This window comes from Carassius auratus, unplaced genomic scaffold (genome assembly GCF_003368295.1).
Source record: "Carassius auratus strain Wakin unplaced genomic scaffold, ASM336829v1 scaf_tig00215399, whole genome shotgun sequence".
NCBI classification, from domain to species: domain Eukaryota; kingdom Metazoa; phylum Chordata; class Actinopteri; order Cypriniformes; family Cyprinidae; genus Carassius; species Carassius auratus.
Genome location: NW_020528066.1, coordinates 203097 through 223101, shown reverse-complemented (window position 1 = coordinate 223101; position 20005 = coordinate 203097). Strand labels below are relative to the sequence as shown.

General features: G+C 37.9%; 1 protein-coding gene across 7 annotated transcripts in view; it reads right to left on the bottom strand.

Moving 5' to 3' along the window:
• LOC113094517 (kin of IRRE-like protein 3) overlaps window positions 1–20005 on the bottom strand; it is a 187802-nt gene that overhangs the window by 25376 nt on the left and 142421 nt on the right. For all 7 annotated transcript variants that reach the window (XM_026260097.1, XM_026260103.1, XM_026260101.1 and 4 more), the window contains exons 5-6: window positions 15710–15860; window positions 7212–7317 (exon numbers count right to left, since the gene is read on the bottom strand). In XM_026260097.1, coding sequence (XP_026115882.1) covers window positions 7212–7317; window positions 15710–15860 — 257 coding nt within the window. The remainder of the gene's footprint in view (window positions 1–7211; window positions 7318–15709; window positions 15861–20005) is intronic.

Below are 20005 nucleotides of genomic sequence, written 5' to 3'. Positions count from 1 at the left end.
AGGTTGCATAGTGTATAACCACAAACTCAGATTTTCAGCTTCAGACTATGATTCCATTCAGTTTGATAATATCAGAAATATTTGAGATTTTAAATCGATTTTAGAATATACATTGTTTTCAGTTATCACATCTCGAGGGCGCAGATTTCTGTGTGAGTTTGTTGTGATCGGAACAACTTTGAAGTACGATGTGTACGTTGAGTGAATGATGAATGTGTTTATCAGAACGTTGTTCTTGGACCAGCAAAATATATTTACCGTCCTACCTCACTTTCACTGATTTCAAGTCACGACATCAAACTTCCCTGTATTAACTTCCCTTAGACTTCATTTATAAATTCAAAGCCTTGCTATCAGTCTAAGATCTAGTTTTCACCTCGAGTGGGTCACAGTGGTACTCTCTAACATAATGTGATATATCTTTAAGCTAATTTGTAAAAGTGGTATCAGATCCTCAAGTCGAGAAATACATTAACCCTTTTTAAGTCTAACTTTTTCAGTAATGGAACAGAAAGCCATCAGTATGAGTCCCTACCAGACGTACGCTATCACAGGAAAGTGGAATCCAATTTAGAGGTTACCATGGCAATAAGAGGAAGACCTGGTGTATAGTCCATCTGCTTCTATCATAGTCATCAATGAGGCATGATAGCTGCCTGTCTGTAGGTGGTTAGAGACCCAAAGAAAGAAAGACAGCCATCTTCTAAGAGAGCCAGTGTCTCCAAGGCCACTTTGTTTGAGGAAATTACAACACTTTTACAGGACAAATCAGTTAAGTGAGATATATCTGCTTGCTTTAGCATGTTTCTTGCCTGGATACCCAGTTAACAACCCTGAATGGAGCCAGACTGGTAAACCAGATCCTGCTTTGACAAATAGGCACCAGCTTCTCTCCACATGGCCAAATAACACAAACCCCATATACAGTATATACTGTACCAAAGACATCAGATGTTAACATATTGTCAGCAATTCCCAAAAGGAACCATTCATTTTTGTAAGACCACTGCATTTGTTTTTCTCTCCCATACTAACAAAGTAATGCATCTATGTCACTTGCTCGGTCTGCTTTGTGGTTCTCTGTTGGTGTCTATGACGGGACACATTTACACAAGCCAAAGCCAACGGGGAACGGGTGTCACAGCCTGACACTAGGGTAAATATTTCAATAAATGAATATTTTCAATGCCAGTTAACTCCTGGTTGTCAAGAAGCATTGTTTTGCACTCAAAGCAGCCGGCATTGGTAGAGCACTGCCAAAACTTTGCTATTCACCTGCTCTGTGGGAATGAGTGCACAATTCATTACCTCTGCAACTAACTCATACCATCTGCGGGCCCCAATAGAGTGTCATTTAAACGATAACAGTCTCCCTCTTGACTAAATTAAAATAAGGAGGGAGAGCAGTTGTAATTGGCCTTGCTAGTGTGCTTGAGAAGCACTGTTTCATGTTGTTAACATACGCAGCTTAGAACACAGTCTGTTAAATCTGGGCAGGCACACCTGTGCTTCCAAAAATATTTAAATCAGGGCAGACGGCTGCGCGTGTCGCCTCCGTCCTCAACATAATTGCTCTGAGAGAAGTGAATATGCAACTCTGTGAAACTTTATATTTATGGGCAATTACTGCAGAAGACGACTGCTATACGTCTACCAGAGATTTCCTTTCTCGTGGTAACATAAATTACACATAGAGCTTTTGAAGCAGCTGCTTTGTAATCAGATCACAAGATTGACTACGCCATAATTTCATTCTGCTTTAAATAGCCTGTTTATTACAAGAGCCTCGGAGGATGATTATCTTGTTCTTTTAAGTAACTAGCTTATATTTGTGCATTAGCTATGTGCGTCTTTCATCATAAAGTTATATTCATACATTTTGTGTTATGATAAGTCTCAGTTGTGGTCCCTTATGACAGGCATCACATCTTTGCTATTAATTTGAATCCCATTTCCTCAAGTCAGTACAGTGGAAAGTAACTACTATGACACAATATTTATGGACCTCCAAGCTTACGACCCTCGTAAATCTGCCTCAGGCTTTACCAGAGATTTGCATTCAAACTTGTGTGTGGAATGTTTTTTAACTGGCTGTCATGTTAGTTAATGATTCATTTTACAAACAAGCCATTAAACAATCAATCAATCAATCAATCAATCGATGCACAAATACATAAAATAATTTGCAATTCAAAAATGTAAACATTTCAAGCTTAAAAGTAGCATTTCCATGTTTTATTAAATCTCAGGCTATGCACTTTGCTAAACCCCAGGTAGCACATAATTACATTAAAAACTATATTCAATAAAATGTAACCTATAATACATTTATAGGTTTGCACTTACAGTAAGTATAGTTCTTTTAACGGGTATTATTTCTGTAAAAGCATACTAAAGTGTGAGTTTTGTAAAATAGATAGACTCAGTGTAACTTCTAAAAGCTAGTTTTTGTAATATGTATTCAAAGATTTATCCATTTTCTCCAACAATGTAAACTCTTTAAATCACTCGGGAGCTTTTGCTGAAAGTAATTATTTATGCAATGTAATGTGACTAATTAAATTCACAATAAACAGTGTTATTTTTATCAACCGAGAGCTCTAGTTTTAGTTCCAACTAGTATTCTGACAGCACAGAACTATGGCAATACAGAGCAAAGCGGGACTGCGTGTTGGTTTTAAGCCCATGGGGTGGCAGACTGGGAGGTTTGGCCGGGAGGAAAGACCCAAATGGTGGGTTAGCTTTGCCAGAGCTGAAGGATTCAGTGCTGCACAACCAAAGAGCCAAAACATCCGAGAGCACAGTGGCTCCGCTGGGCTTCAGCCAGGGTCTTCTAAACAGAACAAACATGACCCCCCAATGAAACCAAGCAGAGTGTCTGTGTAAACCTTTGTAAACTTCTGGACTGCTTTATTATTCTGGAGTAGAAGGGTACAGTATCAGGAGGCTTTTCTGTAAGGCAATGCACAGGCAAAGCTTTGGATCTAGCCATAGTTTTTTTCTTTTTTCTTCTTTCTTTCTCCCCCCACCAATAACAAAAACAACAACAACAAAAAAAAAAATGATTTTTTGATACGTAGGAGAGGCAAACCCTGTGAAAAATAAGTACTTTATATATTTGGCACTAAAACAATTTTCATAATCTTGACTCTCTATGCCAGCAGAATGGAACTGAAATTAAACAATCAAGATGGAATTGAAGTGCAGATTTTAAGCTTTAATTCCAGGGGTTTAACAAAAATATAGCAACAAATGCCTAGGAATTACGCTTAAGTGTAATTCTATAAAGTACAACATAAGATTCTTAAAACATTATTATGAGTGCACTTTGAACATGATTTAACATTAATACAAATTACACTTTTTAAAGTGTACTTAAATACTATTTTTTATACTATTAAAATATTATTATTTAATACTATTGAAACACATTGCAAGAGAAAATATTAGTTATATATATATATATATATATATATATATATTTTTTTTTTTCACAAGGGTACTGTAATCGTGTGTGAACAGCAGAAGCAAAGAGCATATTTTGATAAATATATTATTTCAGTTTTTGCACCGGGGCAGATGAAATTTCAATATTCATCTGGATGTCGTGGGACATGTGCAGGAGATGACAAAACCGCCTTCTTCATCCTTCTCTCTCGATCTGGGATCATGCCACACAGTTTCTAAGTTACAATAAAGCTGCTGTTTGCTCTATTATGATAGCATCACAACATGGACTCATATTGGCCAATCCAGCAGCCAGCAGGACAGATGCCCGGAGTTTAATTTTCGGTTTTGAGATATCGGCTACATCTGTTGCTGTTGGTTAGTTTTCCATGTGCTGTTCCCTGGTTGATGAATCATGTCTGGCTGCTTCTCTGAGTCGCTGGGGAACGCGGTCATGGAAAACAAACAGCGGCTGCGCCCGTATCTGTGTGTGCACATCAAACGCTTGATGAGCGAAGCGAGCAGCCCACCATGAAAACCTCTTCATCGGCTGTGTCAAAGACATCACTGCAGAGACGCACAACACGGCTTAACTAGCCCCAAAACAGCCACAACTAACAAGCACAACGCCTCCAACATAATTGTTATTGTGATAATTTGGGAGTAAACCTGCTTGTTTGTTAGAGGAATCAAAGGATTCTTGTTTTTTTTTCTTTCTTAAACATATTGTAGATAAGGGATATTAAAATAAAATTGAAAAAAAAAATGTTTGCACAAACACAAACTTGTATTTGTATACAGTATGTACTGTATACACACAAATATAATTGAATAAAAAAAATTAAATACAATGAAAAAGATAAAAATGCAATACAAATCCGTTAAATTATAAATAAAAATAATATGAACCACGATCACTTGATTTGTCTTAATGTCCATGATTGATTGATTGATTGGTTGATTAAATGTAAAAATGTTATTAAGTGTGAAAATAAATCAATAAATACAATATTAAAATTACAAAAATAACAGAAAGTAACAATATAAACCATTATATATCGGCACAGGGTTTTAGTGTATTATATTCCCCTAGCACGTCCACTCTTAAGACACTATTCGGGGAGCAGTTGAAGTCCATATCTTTTCTGACTCCCATTCCATAAAACGAAGCCAACCGGTAATGATCCGTCTCATTGCACATGAGTCTGGGTACTTACCACTCCTCAACACATCACATTATGCTGACACCACAATAATAGCATTTCTACTTTTTAGTCCCTCAATCAATGGGCGACAAAATGACCCCACGTTAATGTCAGGGACATTTCAATGGTCCGTGAATCCTCTTTGGAAGGCTATCATTAATTCAAACTCTAGCTCTGATATTTTTATTGCTCTCCCACAGAGAAAGTCATCAAGGAAAGTGTCAATCAACACATTTATTAAATTCACAAGGGAGAAGCCACTGAGTTCCCTCAGATCAATGGCAGCGCTTGCTACAGGGCCCGTAGACATGGAAGAGAAAGAGTAACTCAGTGCACTGTCCTGAGACGGATAGCATTTAGGAATTCATATTCTTTCTAATAATATTGTACAAATTTGGATTGCTAATAGTCTAATGTGGTGAATTCATGGGCCGTTAACGTGTTATGATCTTGATGGAGTGAGAGAAGACACTGACACTTCGGGCAAAAACACACAACATTCATTGCTCTGCTTACACACCAACTTCTTATTGAAAAAATACTGCACATATGAAGAATATTTACATGCAGTGTCAGTGATGTTTCAGAATCTGATTCACTAAATTGTACAAATTCCATAAAATAGAATTCCTCTATTTTTTTTTTTTTATAAATAAATACAAACAAATTTGTGCTAAACACAGTTTGCACAGTGCATAGTTAAATACATGACATATACGTTTTAGTTTATCATTAATGCATGTCAGTGCATAGTGGGTCAAAAACCCTCTATGGAAGATGCATGCTTCCAAACAGACTTTACTGAGAGTACTGCTTTGGTACAACACATAACATAAGCTAATAACTGACAAAGGACAGAACAGAATCTGGCTGAAGCACACACATGGTAAATGAGGGAACTAAGCAGGAACAGCTGGACAAGGATTAACTAATCAGAAACCCTGGTAACTAATGACAGGAACTGAACTAAACTGAACATAACCGTGACACTTATGTTCAACTAATTGCATTCATTTACACTCTAAACTATACAATTTTAATATTCATCCTATATAATTAAGTCATTTTCAGTTAACTGTAAATAGCATGTAATTAAGTGCTTGCTAACATTATATTCAATTTGCACGTATATATTTTTATTTGTTTATTTATCTTTTATGGAGCAGAATCAGAACCAACCTCGAAGTGAGAGAAAACGTATGCTTCAATTTCATCACTCGGCACAGTTCACACATTCAAAATATGCACAGATTCTTCACATATGAAGAATATTTTCATCCACTTTCATGTTGTTTCAGCACCCAATCTACTAAATTCACTGATCAAAATCTATGCAATCTGCATTACACAGCATCCTAGCTTGTAGGCCAGTTCTGAATGCTAGGTCAAGCAAGATGTAGTAGACTATTACAAACTAGCATTGTTTTCTGAGACGATGTACAGCTCCAATGCCATTCAAAGCCACATACCTCACAGGAATAAAGGAACAAAACAAAGGACAATGTTTAAAAAGTAAAAATAAAAAGTCCATGGACAACTGCATAGCTAGAAATAATAGCACGCTGGCTGCTAAAAGGAGATATAATAGGTTCTGAAAAAAATATTTTCAGTAGTTGAATAATGCATGGAGCAATAAAGTACAGCTTAAGTGCATATTAGTGGTCTGTCATTTATAATAAAGACTCTGGAAGCAGTATGTCCTATTGCATACCCATTAAGAGACAATAATGTATAGGTGGAAAGAACAAGGCAACAAAGTTTGTACATGTTTCTTATTGTTAACCTCTTCTTGCTATCATGCCATTCTTTGTACAGTAGTTATAGCTAGTCATCTCACTCTTCATATCTGATACTCGGGTGTAAAATAAAAACGGAGAAAAAAATAGATAAATAAAAAGCCAATGTGTCTTCATTCAGCTAAGGCCTGATGGGAAATCAAACACAGACTTGTCTGATTCTGGTATCTGTCATTTTAAAAGCTAGAAACAACTCGGTTTGCCCACCTACAACTGTATCACGGATCCGTTCCATACCTCAGTACATCAAGATCCACCGCTGTGCAATTCCCTTCACTATTGATTTTACTGCTCTTATTTTTCACCTAGTTTTAAAACCCACACGAAAGCATGTTCTAACAAATCGCCTCGCTATTGGGCCTCCGCAAGGCCGAGGCTACATCTCAACGAAATAAATAACCTGTATTTCAACCTCATTCTCATCTGTTTGGAGAAGACAGGAAACATTATTCTTGGATATTGGATCAGGGTGTCAGATAGACACATCCCTGCTTTGATTTGGATGCCCGATGTGGTGCCCCAATCCTAGTCTTGGCTTAGATATAGCAAACCGATGCCAGCTAGGATAGTGGATTTAAGCTTTGAGACGGCTCTAAAAATATTTGGAACTAAATGCCAGAGAGTTTTTGCAACACAGTGATGTGCCAGTCAGATGAACAGAGTGAATGCTGCGTCTAATCATCCTCAGAGGATGCAGTTTTATAAAACACATCTAGTATTGGATCACTGGGCCTTTTTCTTTCGGTTGTGTTTGGTGTCTTACTTGTATTGGGTGACTGGTGGATTAGCTTTGGCTGAGCAATGAAACTTCACCAGGTTTCCCTCCAGAACCGGTTGAGGCTCCACCGAGAGATTCACCAACGGCAAGTCTGCAAGAAGACAAAAGAAACTAATAGGAAAACCTTCCCTTTTTTAGCATTAATGCACATTAATTGCAACCAACAGGTGGAAATTTGCTATTATCTGAGGAATTGTTCAGGCAGGAAATAATTGCGAGCGTATTAACTCTGCATCATCAAAAGATGTGAATTTGTGAAAAGCAACTAAAGAACTGTATGTCAACTAATGAGAGGTATACCTTTTTATCTTTGCAAATGAGAACTATTTAGAACACACCACACACACAAACACACACATACACACACACACACACACAAAAGAACACAACACAATGGCATTTAAATTTTATATTAGGTGCCCTTAACTACTATGTACTTACATAAAAAATAAATATAATAATAATAATAATAATAATAATAATAATAATAATAATAATAATAATAAAATACAGTGTACTTATAGTGTTCATACTGTATTGCAAAACATGTACCTAGTTATACTTCCCAACACTGTGCATGATCATATTATAGATCCCTTAACCCTAGCCCATACCAAAACATAACTATTTACTTTCTATAGACATGCAGCAATTTAGGAGTCTACTGAAAAAAAATGCTTAGTTAATAATAAATATGTGTTCCCTAATCTAAAGTGTTACCAGAAACCTTTGTTTACATAATTAAATGTGAAATAGTATTATTAGATGCAGCATGTCCCTCATATGTCTCTCATGCCAGGCCTAATTTTGTATTGCCCGCTGAGAACAATGACGATGTACGACGAAAACAGCTTTCTGGGTCTCTTGTGAGGCTAAAAAAGGATAAGAGACCTAATTGTTGTGCTTTTACCAAGACTGGACAGTGGTAAGCGCAGATGCTAGGCAGCACACATCAGTGATTCCCCGTCCACAGGGAACAGATACAGATTGAGAAGAGAGAGAAAGAGAAACCCAGAGCTAGTCATGCGTTTGAGAGCTAGCTATTCTACATATATGTTTTCTGTGTCTTATTACACTCAAGTAACACTGATTTAGTCTGTGCTGGCAAGGCTGTATTCAACAGCACAGATCAGCGCACCAAAAGAAGACAGGCCTGACTCAGCTGGAGTCACCGGGCCGCTGCTGTTGTGTGTGGGCGCATGTCTGCTCTGAAGTGCAGTATGTGGCCCGCAGGAGCACAGCTGGGCAGAGTGGCATCCCAGCGGTGGGTGCAGGTGCTGCCCTTTCCCCATCTGCCTTTTCAACCACACACACCTGTGCCAGGTTGTTCTCTGGCTGAATAACACCAGCCGTCATTCCTGAGCCCGCGGGACACACCAGCACAACCGCGGACAGACTGATCAGTGCTGTGTGCTGCCCGGTTACCAGCAGGATACGTGTAAAGCCTTTACTCTGGCTAATTGAGCATGCAGGTAGGAGGGTATCAGATCAGTTTATTGTCTGATACATCTTATAAAACAGATAGTTAACCACAGATTGTATATTGTAAATGCCTGTTTGAAATGAACAGCTACAGCTAGGCTAATAGTCTGCATTGGCAGAAGCATAATTTATTATGATATTGGCAATTAACATTAACCTTACTGTATTATCAGCATGATCAAAACTTGGTTGTAGCTACACAATGTTCTACATGCTTTCTGTCGACTGATTGATAATTTTAACCAGTAAAGAAGGCTTTTAGCATAATGATAAAAAAACCCTTCAGCTTATGGTTCATGTGCCTTTTGCTGAGAAATATTTACTGATTTTTATGATGTAAATGTATGAAAAAACTTTTATAGTAACACTTTAGATTAGGGAACATGTATTAACTATTAGTTTCCCCTCAATAAACTCCTATACTAATGCTAAGCTACTTAATAGTTCGTAAGATATTGTCAAAGTTTAGGTATTGGGTCAGGTTAAGGGATCTAGAACATGGTCATGCACGATAACTCAATATATATATATATATATATATAAACAGACAGTTTATTTGTTCTTCTCACGTTCATCATTGCATTACATTGCAATATTTGTTCAACACACTAACAATTACAGATCTTTGATCTAAGACATTACTGGAGGATACAGAGTGACTGATATTTATATCACTATATTTATGAAGTCTGCTATACTGTTATAAAGATATAACTAAGTGACTTTATAAAAATCATATATTTCCATTATCAGACTTTAATCTTACGATTGGCCAAATTTCTGCTCTGTTTGGGCATCTCCTTAAATAAGATAGATACAATCATAAGATTACATTAATTGTTTGCTTACTGATATTCTTCAGAATATCTTATTTCATATTCAATAGAATAAAGAAACTCACACAGGTTTGAAACAACTTGTATGAATAACTCAGTGAGTTAATGACGACAGAATTTTCATTTTCGGCTGAACTGTCCCTTTAAAAACACTGAATGATGTTAACATTCATTTTGGCCTTGGCTGTTTTGAAGCACGTACATCATGATTGCCTTTGATGTCAGTTCAAGTCTTTTGAGAGTGATCCTTGAGGGACAGGAAAGCCATCAAATGTGTCATCTACTTATGACACAGCCAAAGAGTGACACTAACTTTCTGTCTTAAATAATGAAATAAGCATTTTAGATGGACGTTTGGCTCTAGAGGATTGACTAGTGCCTCTCAAAAGCCCGGGCTCCAGAGGCAGGCTGGCAGAAGCTTGCCAAGACCCCCTTGTGACCCCCAAATCTATGGACAGACAGTGTCTTAATAAAGAAGTCTGTTTGTCACTTTGATGTATAAATGCATGAGTCTCTCCGGCCTGAGAGGAACGCGACAGGCCATCAATATTCAGCTCCGCTAATTCCTCCTTCATCAGCAGGGAGAACACGAAGGTCGGAAACACGGCAGCAACACTGACAGCCCTCAAAACAATGGGATTGGAGGAGAGGAGCGATCTAAAAAAAATAATTATATAAAATAAAAGGTTTGGGGGGGGGGTGAGTTGACAGCTTTTGATCGGAAGTTCAAAGCGAAGAGCAGATGGCGGTTTTGAACAATCGGCCAACTTCCCCAGAGTTGCGAGGAAGGTGCCAAAGAAAATGGCTTCTCTGTCTTTCTTAAAGCTTGATTTCCATTCTCCCCGGGTCAGAGTGGCCAGCTGTTCTCGGTGAGAAAGAGAGAGCTGATGGCCTCATATCGGTGGGAGGAGGGCGATTTAATCTCTTTATAACTCGACTGAATCTGTGCCACAGCGCGGGTTTCACTGACACTGAGGTCTCACATCAACTCTTGTGCTTTCTGCGAACACAGTTCACAGTTTATATTAAGGTCCTTTGCAGTGAGTTTATTTTGGCAACAAAGTAAAGGTTCCTGGCAGGAATTTTTTAAATTATAATGCAGAAAGTTATAAGCAATGTAGAAAGTCACACACACACACGCACAATATGACTTGATCTACTTTATGTATCACTAATTTACTGTATGCTGTAAAATCTCCCTGTAGTCACAAATTTTACGTACTAAAACTCAGAATTTGCATTTTCAAAATTTCTTCCTATTAAAATGCTTAAATGTCGTAATGTCTTAAAATGGCTTGGATATAACTCTACGCTCTTGCCTCATTAAGTATACTGGGGACCGTGAATATGCAAATTAGCCCCGCCTCCATTAAATCACACCAGCTCAGACTGCCTGCTCCACTTTCACTCTGTTAACTTTATTAAATGGTACACAATGGCAATATTTGATTAATTTATCCATATGTATTTGAACCAGAAACTGATTCTGAAGGAAAATAAATGAGAAGAGTGAATTATACATTGTCCTCTATAAGTCCATCAGAAACATAGTGCATCAGACACAAAGCTGATATTGTTATCATTTGGCTTGACTACATTATCAAACAGCTAATTATATACTGACAATGTAACACAAACTATGTTCTTGTTCAATACTTTAGACAGCTGCCTTCAAAAAAATCTACATCTTTAGGTAGAAATGCAACTCTAATGATATGAACAGTCCAATCCCCGAAGATGACAGATTGTTTGTGATGGTACCAAACCCAAATAAGTGCTTAGTCGAGGACCGAAAAAGTATAATCACTGAGTTCACTATAGCTAAGCTTTCTTCTCACTTCAAAATGTAGTGTTGTAGTGATATAGTGTTTTTGAGCTAGCGCTTTAGTTCTGTGCAATGAAACTCTGCAGTTTTTGCTCCATGGAGCTGTAATACCCTGAAATACCAGGGTTATTCAAATCTTGCCCTGGAGGGCCAATGCTCTGTAGAGTTTAGCTCCAACCCTGATCAAACACACCTGAGCCTGTTAATCAATGTCTTTGGGATCATTAGAAAATCAAAGGTAGGTGGGTTTGATCAGGGTTGGAGCTAAACTCTGCAGTGCATTGGCCCTCCAGGGTAAGATTTGAATAACCCTGGGTTATACATTGTCTTTTTTTTTTCTTAATAAAATTCTGTGAATTTGTTTTATTTATCTGTATTTAATTTTTGTTATTTTTTTCATAATGTGCATGGGAAATATAATACAGGGACTGGTTTTGCTGCCAAGTTATGGAACCCCACTAATGCCAGTACCATATGAAGTCTTTAGGAACTTAAAGAAATGCCCACTTTGATTTTCCAGTAAATTTCAAATTTAGATGCAAATTCGCTTAACCTCAGGTCAAATGGTCCTAGCGGGGCTTATGTTTAGCTAAATTTCTGATGTCAATCTAATTCCTGTGTTTAAATGATTACTGCAAATACAGGCAGGAACATGCATTGAAATGGACAATTTTATGGTGGATAATGTTTGGACTCGTCTCATTTAGGCCTCATTTCGACCGAAAGCTAGCGGCTGTCTCAGAGGTCTGCGCTGATCAGAATGAGAATTATCTGAGCTGAGAAAAAAATCCAGAAAGCCTTTAATTACTTTTGTTGCAGATGACATTATCACATTGAACCAAGTGGTCAATTAGTGGACTCTGAATGAGGACTGACAATAGCTAGAGTGGGCATATTAGAGGATGGACGTGATGAAATGCACGCAGACATCCCTCTTTTATTCATCCACTCATCCAGTGGAGCTGGAGTCTTAGTAAAGGGGTGTTCACACTGCACTTTTAGTTCCATTGACTTTCATTCATATGCATGCGAATGTGTCAGACCGGAAACGCAAGCTCATGCGAAAAAAAATTGCATTTCGCTGCGTTCCAAAGTTCAAGTTTGGTGCACTCTGACCTGCGAATTCGCATCACGTGAAGATGTGGGAGCAGTAGAAGATCGATATATCACAGCGTGACCTCTCTGTACAGAAATTAAAAAATGAAGGAAGCGCTAAATAACTTTAGCTGTAGCGCAGCGTCCTATTTTATATAATACATATTTAAAAGATTATAAAAAAAAAAGAAAAAAAAAGAAGCTGCATGGTTCATAGTGTCAGTGGAAACAGGAACAGATGGTACATTTGAATGAGGACGTTTTATAATATTTTATTGCTTAGGGTGTATATATTTACATAGAGATAAATGCAGATAATACAATATAATAAGACGCCTTCGACGCCGTCGCAAAATACACAGTACAAGCACATATTAATCCATGTTGTGATAATTGAGTAGAGACCGTTTTATCTTGCTCCTGCCCATTCGCAGCGGCGTCCGAAATAATTTTGCACGTATAAAGTCTAGTGTGACCACCCCTTTAGTATCTTTCATTTGGCTAAAGAAATATATCAAAGTCTCTGACCGATATTCTAATATTTCCTGGTTTCCTTTTTTCTTTAAGGTTCTCATCTTACTCTTTTGTCACTCCCTTAAACAGGCAGACGAAAAAATATCTGTCGTTCACCTGGGGTCAGCCATCGATTCTCTGTCTGTTCTGTGTCTCAGCCTGTGTAGGGTACATGGCAACATGTTCACCGCGCTGCACTCAAAACATCGATCCTGCTACACACGCATGCACACCACATACACAAAGAGAAAAAAGTCAAATAAAACCTATTGATTTTTCTTTTTCATTCTCATTACTCTTGCTAAGACGGAGTCTGGGAACTGCACAGCTGTCCCCACCTACAGGTTGTTTATTTTCAGGGAGTATGGCAAATACTTTCTATATTTATTATTTTTTACTTTCCTAGAAGAGCCATAAGAGCTAATAGAGGGCATTCGATTCATTTCATCGACTCTAATCATTTGATTCAGTTCTATGAATAGATTCATTTCCTCAGTTGCTCTTTCTTTTGGTGGTGATTCCTTTAATCCCTATGTTCAACTATTCCTAATTTTAAATGCCAAATAGTATATGTGAAAAACAGTATACGAATAGATTAGTAGGTCTGAATTTATAGCATTCATGAATAACTTTTTTTAGGGTCACTATTGTAAGCGGTGGGATTAAATGGGTTAAACATACTCGTGATTGAACAGTTGAGGGAATGCTTGTGAGATCACACTTTTCTATGTAATTATGCATCAACTTCATTTATTCATATGAAACGCTTAGATCATTTCCACTGGAATGATCTCAGTGAGTTCAGTGGTTGCGTGCTGCAGTGGTGTGCGAGGTGCGCAATTCTCTTTTCCCTGAATCATCTGTTTTGTGCATCAACAGACAGCTGTCCTTCATCAATATTAACTGATTTGCATGGTTACACAGCCCCCCCTGTGGCCTGGAGGATGCGCCAGTGGAAACACTCGTACCCTTCCACAACGGGTTTGCATCCTTAGCTTCATCCCACCTGCCGATTCGGCCATAACTTATTCATTAAACACCTGCTAGTGTTTGATCCTCAGAGGGAGAGCTTGCCGTCATCGCTTACCATTCACCGTCTCTATTTGTTCGCTTCTTCTGAGTTAATGTCTCATGCTTTGCAGAGCACCAGCTCAGCAGGGTGATGTAAATGTATCCCACTCAGACGGGTATTCATTTAGTCATTCAGAATCGGACTAGGCCTCTGACTGCATGTAATTCTGAAAACCTCATTATCCTCTTTTCATGGCTCCCGTTCCACATTCACCTGCCTCTCTCTCAGGGATGTTCCTTTCAGCCGTGCAGAATTTTGCAACACGACTGCTCGTCTCTGTGATACATTTGAAATATTTCCATCTTTCTGTGGAGAGGTGGTGAGAGTGGGGTAATGAAATTAGAGAGTGCAGAGACTTGGCAAATTTGTCTGCTCTGTGGCAATTACAGTAGGCCTGATTTCTCGCGTGGTTTAATTAAAACACAGGCGATATAATAGGGAACAGATCTGGACAGCAGTGGAGTGTACAGCATCTCTATGCGTCTACAGAGCATTTGCAGCAGAGCGAGTGGGAGACATAGAAATGAGTGAAGGGAATGTCATAAATTTTTACAACAGTTAGTCCAAATATTTCTTACAACTGAACGTTTCACTGTGTTTTGTATCTCTCTGCCTGTCTGTGTTCACACTCTGTTGCTTGGTGATAATGCAATATAGTCGTATATATGAAACAAAGAAGATAATGTGCAAATTATATCCTAAAAATAGGCTTCATTATCATTAAATATCTATTTACGTATCTCTGTCTCTCTATGTCTCTATAGTAGCTATCTATCTAGCTACTGTATCTATTAATTCTGTTTTGCTTTGGAGTCTATTTTTTTGTGAAACATTCTTAATATGACACACACACACACACACAAATGCAAAATATTACTACTACTGAAAGTGCTATACCATATCTGCTGTCTGGTGCTTTGGATAAACACATCCGTGCAAGCTTTTAAGCTGGTGCAACACTAACAAATGTTAATCATCTTTAATATCTGCTCTGCTCCACAGCGCCTCAGCCTGCACCGGGATCCCTTTTGTGTTACAAGGTGCTCCTTATGTCATGCATAAAGTTGCACAATGGATCTGTCTCTAGTAATGGGTCTCTAAATACCATGTTCTGTTTTATTAGTCATAGTTAACATTATTGATGAGGGTTCGAGGCTTCAAGCAATGCAAGTATAATGGTATTGTTCAGTGCCAATTTGTGAGAAGAGATTTCCTCTAAACGGGCAGAAAGTATGAACTAGAATGAGTGGGTGAGATGTGAAAGTAAATGTGATTTTTTTTTTTTAACTGAATATTTAAAGGATAAACATGATTTATGTCTATTTGGAACTGATTAGAATTTAAAACCATTTTAAGTGTTACTAGAAGCCACATTGTGGTGACTTTAAATTTTTTTGCCCATTTTTGAATTGTTAACAATACCAGCAAACGTTTATTTATCGCAAGAGGATTTACCAATCTACATCAATTATGACAATCCAGCAGACAATTCTCCCATTAATACAAAAAATATAAGTGCTCTTAAATTAGTATCACAATGTACTTAGAAGTTTTAATTTAGTGGAAAGCGAGCATGATCCAAAACAAAAGAAAGATATAAATGCTGACTTTGTGCAAGTACATTAAAAAAAGGAAACAATCTGAGAGTAACATCACTTACGTTGAATGTCAATAGTGACACCAGTCTCTTTCCCATTGGGCACGGCCTTGTTGGACGCCCGGCAGATGATCTTCTGCCCGGTTTCAATGTTGGAGGCTGAAATGTAGAGGGTGCTTACAGTGCTCTCTCTTCGACCATCTCGATGAAGAGTCTACAGGAAGAGAATAAAGTAGGGTTATGGACAGTTAAATTGTGCCATTTTATTTTATTTTAATTTTATTTTTTCTATTATTATTATAATAGTTTTTTTTTCAGTTGCAGTCATACTGTACATGTTTAGGGTGAAAGACAGCGCAAAACAACATCATTCACAATCAATCCCAAGGCTGGCATTACAAAAGCCCTTTTCCCCCCAGCTGCCCACAGGAAATGGAGACAAACAGTCCGTTCTGTGCTCACGGTCTCTCTGCACATGCACCGATTGTTTCTGAGAGAAAACAGCATGTTTTGGGGCTCCTTAGTGCAGCTTGAGAGTGAAGCTTTGGTGCGTGGCATGTCGTACACCACAGAGGAAATCAATCTTCTTTTCCAGTGGTCATAGTCTGCGTTAGGCCTTGCTTGCCCAGCATAGAGCTCCATCTGGAAGCGCTCGACAGAATCCACACTCTCTGCCACACAGCAATGACTCACCGAGAGGCGGAGAGAAAGAGAGATGCTAACCAGCATGGCCAACACAACAGTCACCCACCAGAATAAATTGGCCTTCCCAGCAGGCACTCTCCCCGGCTTGTGTTGCAGAATGATAGGAGAGATGCACCATGATACTCACTACTATATCGATCTATCTATCTATCTATCTATCTATCTATCTATCTATCTATCTATCTATCTATCTATCTATCTATCTATCTATCTATCTATCTATCTATATATATATATATATATATATATATATGCTACATTTTTTACCACCAAAATCTATCTTTGTACATTGATCACTTTTGAGAGTGTGATTTTTAAGCATGTGAAAGTGTTCCAGTAAAATATCCCTTTTAGCCAAACCCCCACAGCAGCCTGTGGCCTTTTAATGCCAGAAGCGTTGACTTGCGTGGGTGGCCAGTCAAGACCCCATCTGTGTCTCTATAAGACCATTAATTAATGTCATCAGCTCCCCCAAAGAATCTAGAAGAATAATATACTTTTCAGCCATAATAGTCACTCGCTAATAATTAGTCATGTCATTGCACAGGTCAGTGATAGGGAGTACGCTAATAGTAGTAATTACTTTTATAATTTTTTTCTTCTTTTTTTTTTTTTTTGTCTCCGATCTGAAATATAGTAATGAAACCTCACACTCACCATCCCACCAACAGAGAGGAAAAAGAAAAGGAAAGAAAAAGAGTGTGAGACATAAGAAAAGAGGATAAAAAGAGAGAGAGGAATATTATGGGTGCAACAAAGAAACACTTCCAGCAAAGCCACATAGCCACATTTCTCATCTTTCTCACCTTTATCAAGCAAGTCATCTACTTTAAATCCCACTGAAATTTATTTGTTTGTGCTATAGGGCTATTTTTATGTGAATATGTGATTTAGTAGGATTTTTTTTTTTTTTTTTGTACATTTTAAAAGCTTTTGTTGGCTTATTATAGTTTATCCTTGAGCACATTTGCTATTTATGAGCATCGCATATTTTATTATTGTGAGATTTACAGAAAATAACGTATTTTCCTGTGTCAGTCTGTTTTTCATTGCTTGAGTCACATGCAAGTTTATGATGATGAATGAAGGTCTTGCCCTGTTTTATGATAGCTAACTAGGAGACTGTTTAAGCTGTTATTCTCTGCTTTATCTTTTTTTTTTTTTTTTTTTTTGGCTATTAAACTGATCTTTATGTTTGTTATTTTAACTTTCTTAGCAAACGTATATTAAGTAGGCTAGTCACTTTTACTTTTATTCTTAGTTTTCACAATTTGTAGTAAAGTGAGATTTCCTCACTAGACAATAAGGGTCTGTAATAGGTTGCACTAGTATATATGATAAAGATTAATATTAATACTTATTAGTTTCAATATTAGTCTTGCTATTTTACTATTTCTCCCTCATTTAAAAAATAAAATATGGCTCTAAATGATAAATTAAGTAACATGATCAGGCTCACTGACAAAAAAATAATGTGCCTGTGGAAAGATTTTTGCAGAATGATATTGCATTGCTTCTTAAAAATGTAGCAACACTTTCAAAAGCAGTACCGGGTGCGCTACTGAGCAAGTTTACTATGTCAGAAAACCCAGACTTACACAGCTGTTCATGTGATGCAAACATCAAAATGTGCTGGTTTACAAAACATTAAAGTTAAAAGTGTTTTGGCGTGCAAGATACCTTACAAACATACACTTTTTTTATTCACGGATCTGCCCCTATAATCATAACTTATTGTTAGAACGGAATAAAAATGCTGTCGTTTTACTGTAGTGAATTTTGAGTTTGGAGTTTTTCAAAAATGCAGGTAGAGGCACATTGCATTAATACTTATATCAGAATATGGAAAGATAAAAAATAGGTAGACTGAATACATTGCATTGCCAATGCGATTCTGCTGAAAGGGTTTGCAATGTAGGCCATTCCATACTGTAATGCATACCGTGTTTGTCAGAGAGGCGAGCAGTGAAGGCTGTTGCTCCGCAGACTAGGTGCTCACCTCACCAGCTAAAAGACACAAGCTGTCAGCCGCAGGATGTGTCAATGTAATATCCTGCCTGACACAGTCCGGATTGTTTCCCTCATTGCTCAGGGCCTGTCTAAAGTCATTAATCTTGAATGGGGCTTGAAACAGCCAAGGACTCAACACTTAACCAGGACCGGGCCCAAAATAGCTCCAAATTACAAATAGATAATTTCTGGTGGTGCAGCCTGGAGCATGTCAGCTCTCTCTACAGGAAGTGAAGGCTGGGAATCATGAGTGAAGAATGCAGCTTAAGAATGAGGCCTGAGACAGAATTAGAAATGTCAAAACTAGACGTGTGTTTTAAGGCACAATGCCTCAGCTGTATGTGCAAGTCAGATAGGCCTGTCCCTTGTCAAATGTCAGAATCTGAAAATAAAGTGTCTGCGTTGCCCTCATCTAGCCGTTTACTGGGTTTAAAGGTTAGCAAATGTCAGTAAACATCCTTTTGAAGTGTGCAGACAAAATTGTGTGAAATTAAGGTTGACGTCTGGGTGGGGGGAGAAAAAGCGACTGCGATTTGCTGATTAGACCTCAAGGCGCACTGATACTAATAATTTAGGCAACATTAGCATGCCGTCGCAAAGTCCGTTAACACGTTTTTAAACGCGGGCCGTCGCTGGAAGGTGTTTCGAATCAGCCGTGATAATTGAGGACCGGCACGGCCACACGTTTCGCCGCCTATTACCACGTATTAATTTCACTATAAGAGAGATAAGCGTTCTGTGGCTTTGTTTTTCCATCTCCCTCAGAAGGAGTGTAAAGTTCCATCTCTGTTCCTGGGGTTAAAAGCCATTCTTTGATTAACTAATTTAATCCTGCACCTCCAGTTCTGATTAATTTCCACCATTTTACGGTGCAATTAATTAGATGCCTTTTTACTTCTCTCCTCTCCCACTTTTAATTTCAGTGGCAAAACTGCAAGAAGGTTAATTAAGAGGGGGGTGCTGAGGGGAGGGGGTAGAAGTGAAGGGGTGGAGGCAGACTGATGTTTCAAGCATTAACAGAAGAGGCTAAATTTGGCAAAGTTAAAGCGTGAAGGCGACAGTCAATCTCTTGTGTCTGCGGAGCTGCGCCGCATGCTACCTGCTTCAGCAGCATGAAACAATTTGCCACTTTCAGTTTGATACTAAAGTTAATTAGAACTCTATCTGAAATATTGAAATATTCTCTCAAGGCGGGCATTACTATTTAAAAGCCTTACACTAATTATACAGAAATTTAAGTCTTGGGGGTAAAATTACATTTTAGAGACAGATGAGGAGGGAAAGGTGAAGTTTTGAGAAGTTGTGTAGCAGGGAATAGAAAATCGTAAACAAACAAAACAAAAATGGTTAATTGATACAGTATATCTATCTACAGTCATGTGATACTGGATTTTGGTATCTAACATAGGTAAGATAAGTTTGGCTTAACTTAGATACGTGTTGTAAGACACTTTACATGGAATCACAGTAAAATTTGTCTTTAAAATAGGTGATTATTTTGTTAAGCTATGTTAGTGGTGACAAAATCTGGACTCTGCAAAATGAGCCACAACTTAATACGAACTATAACATGTCCTTTTAAAAAGCTGACCTCTCTGAAATCTGTTTAAAAATTCACACACTTGGCAAAAACCTCAAATCGCT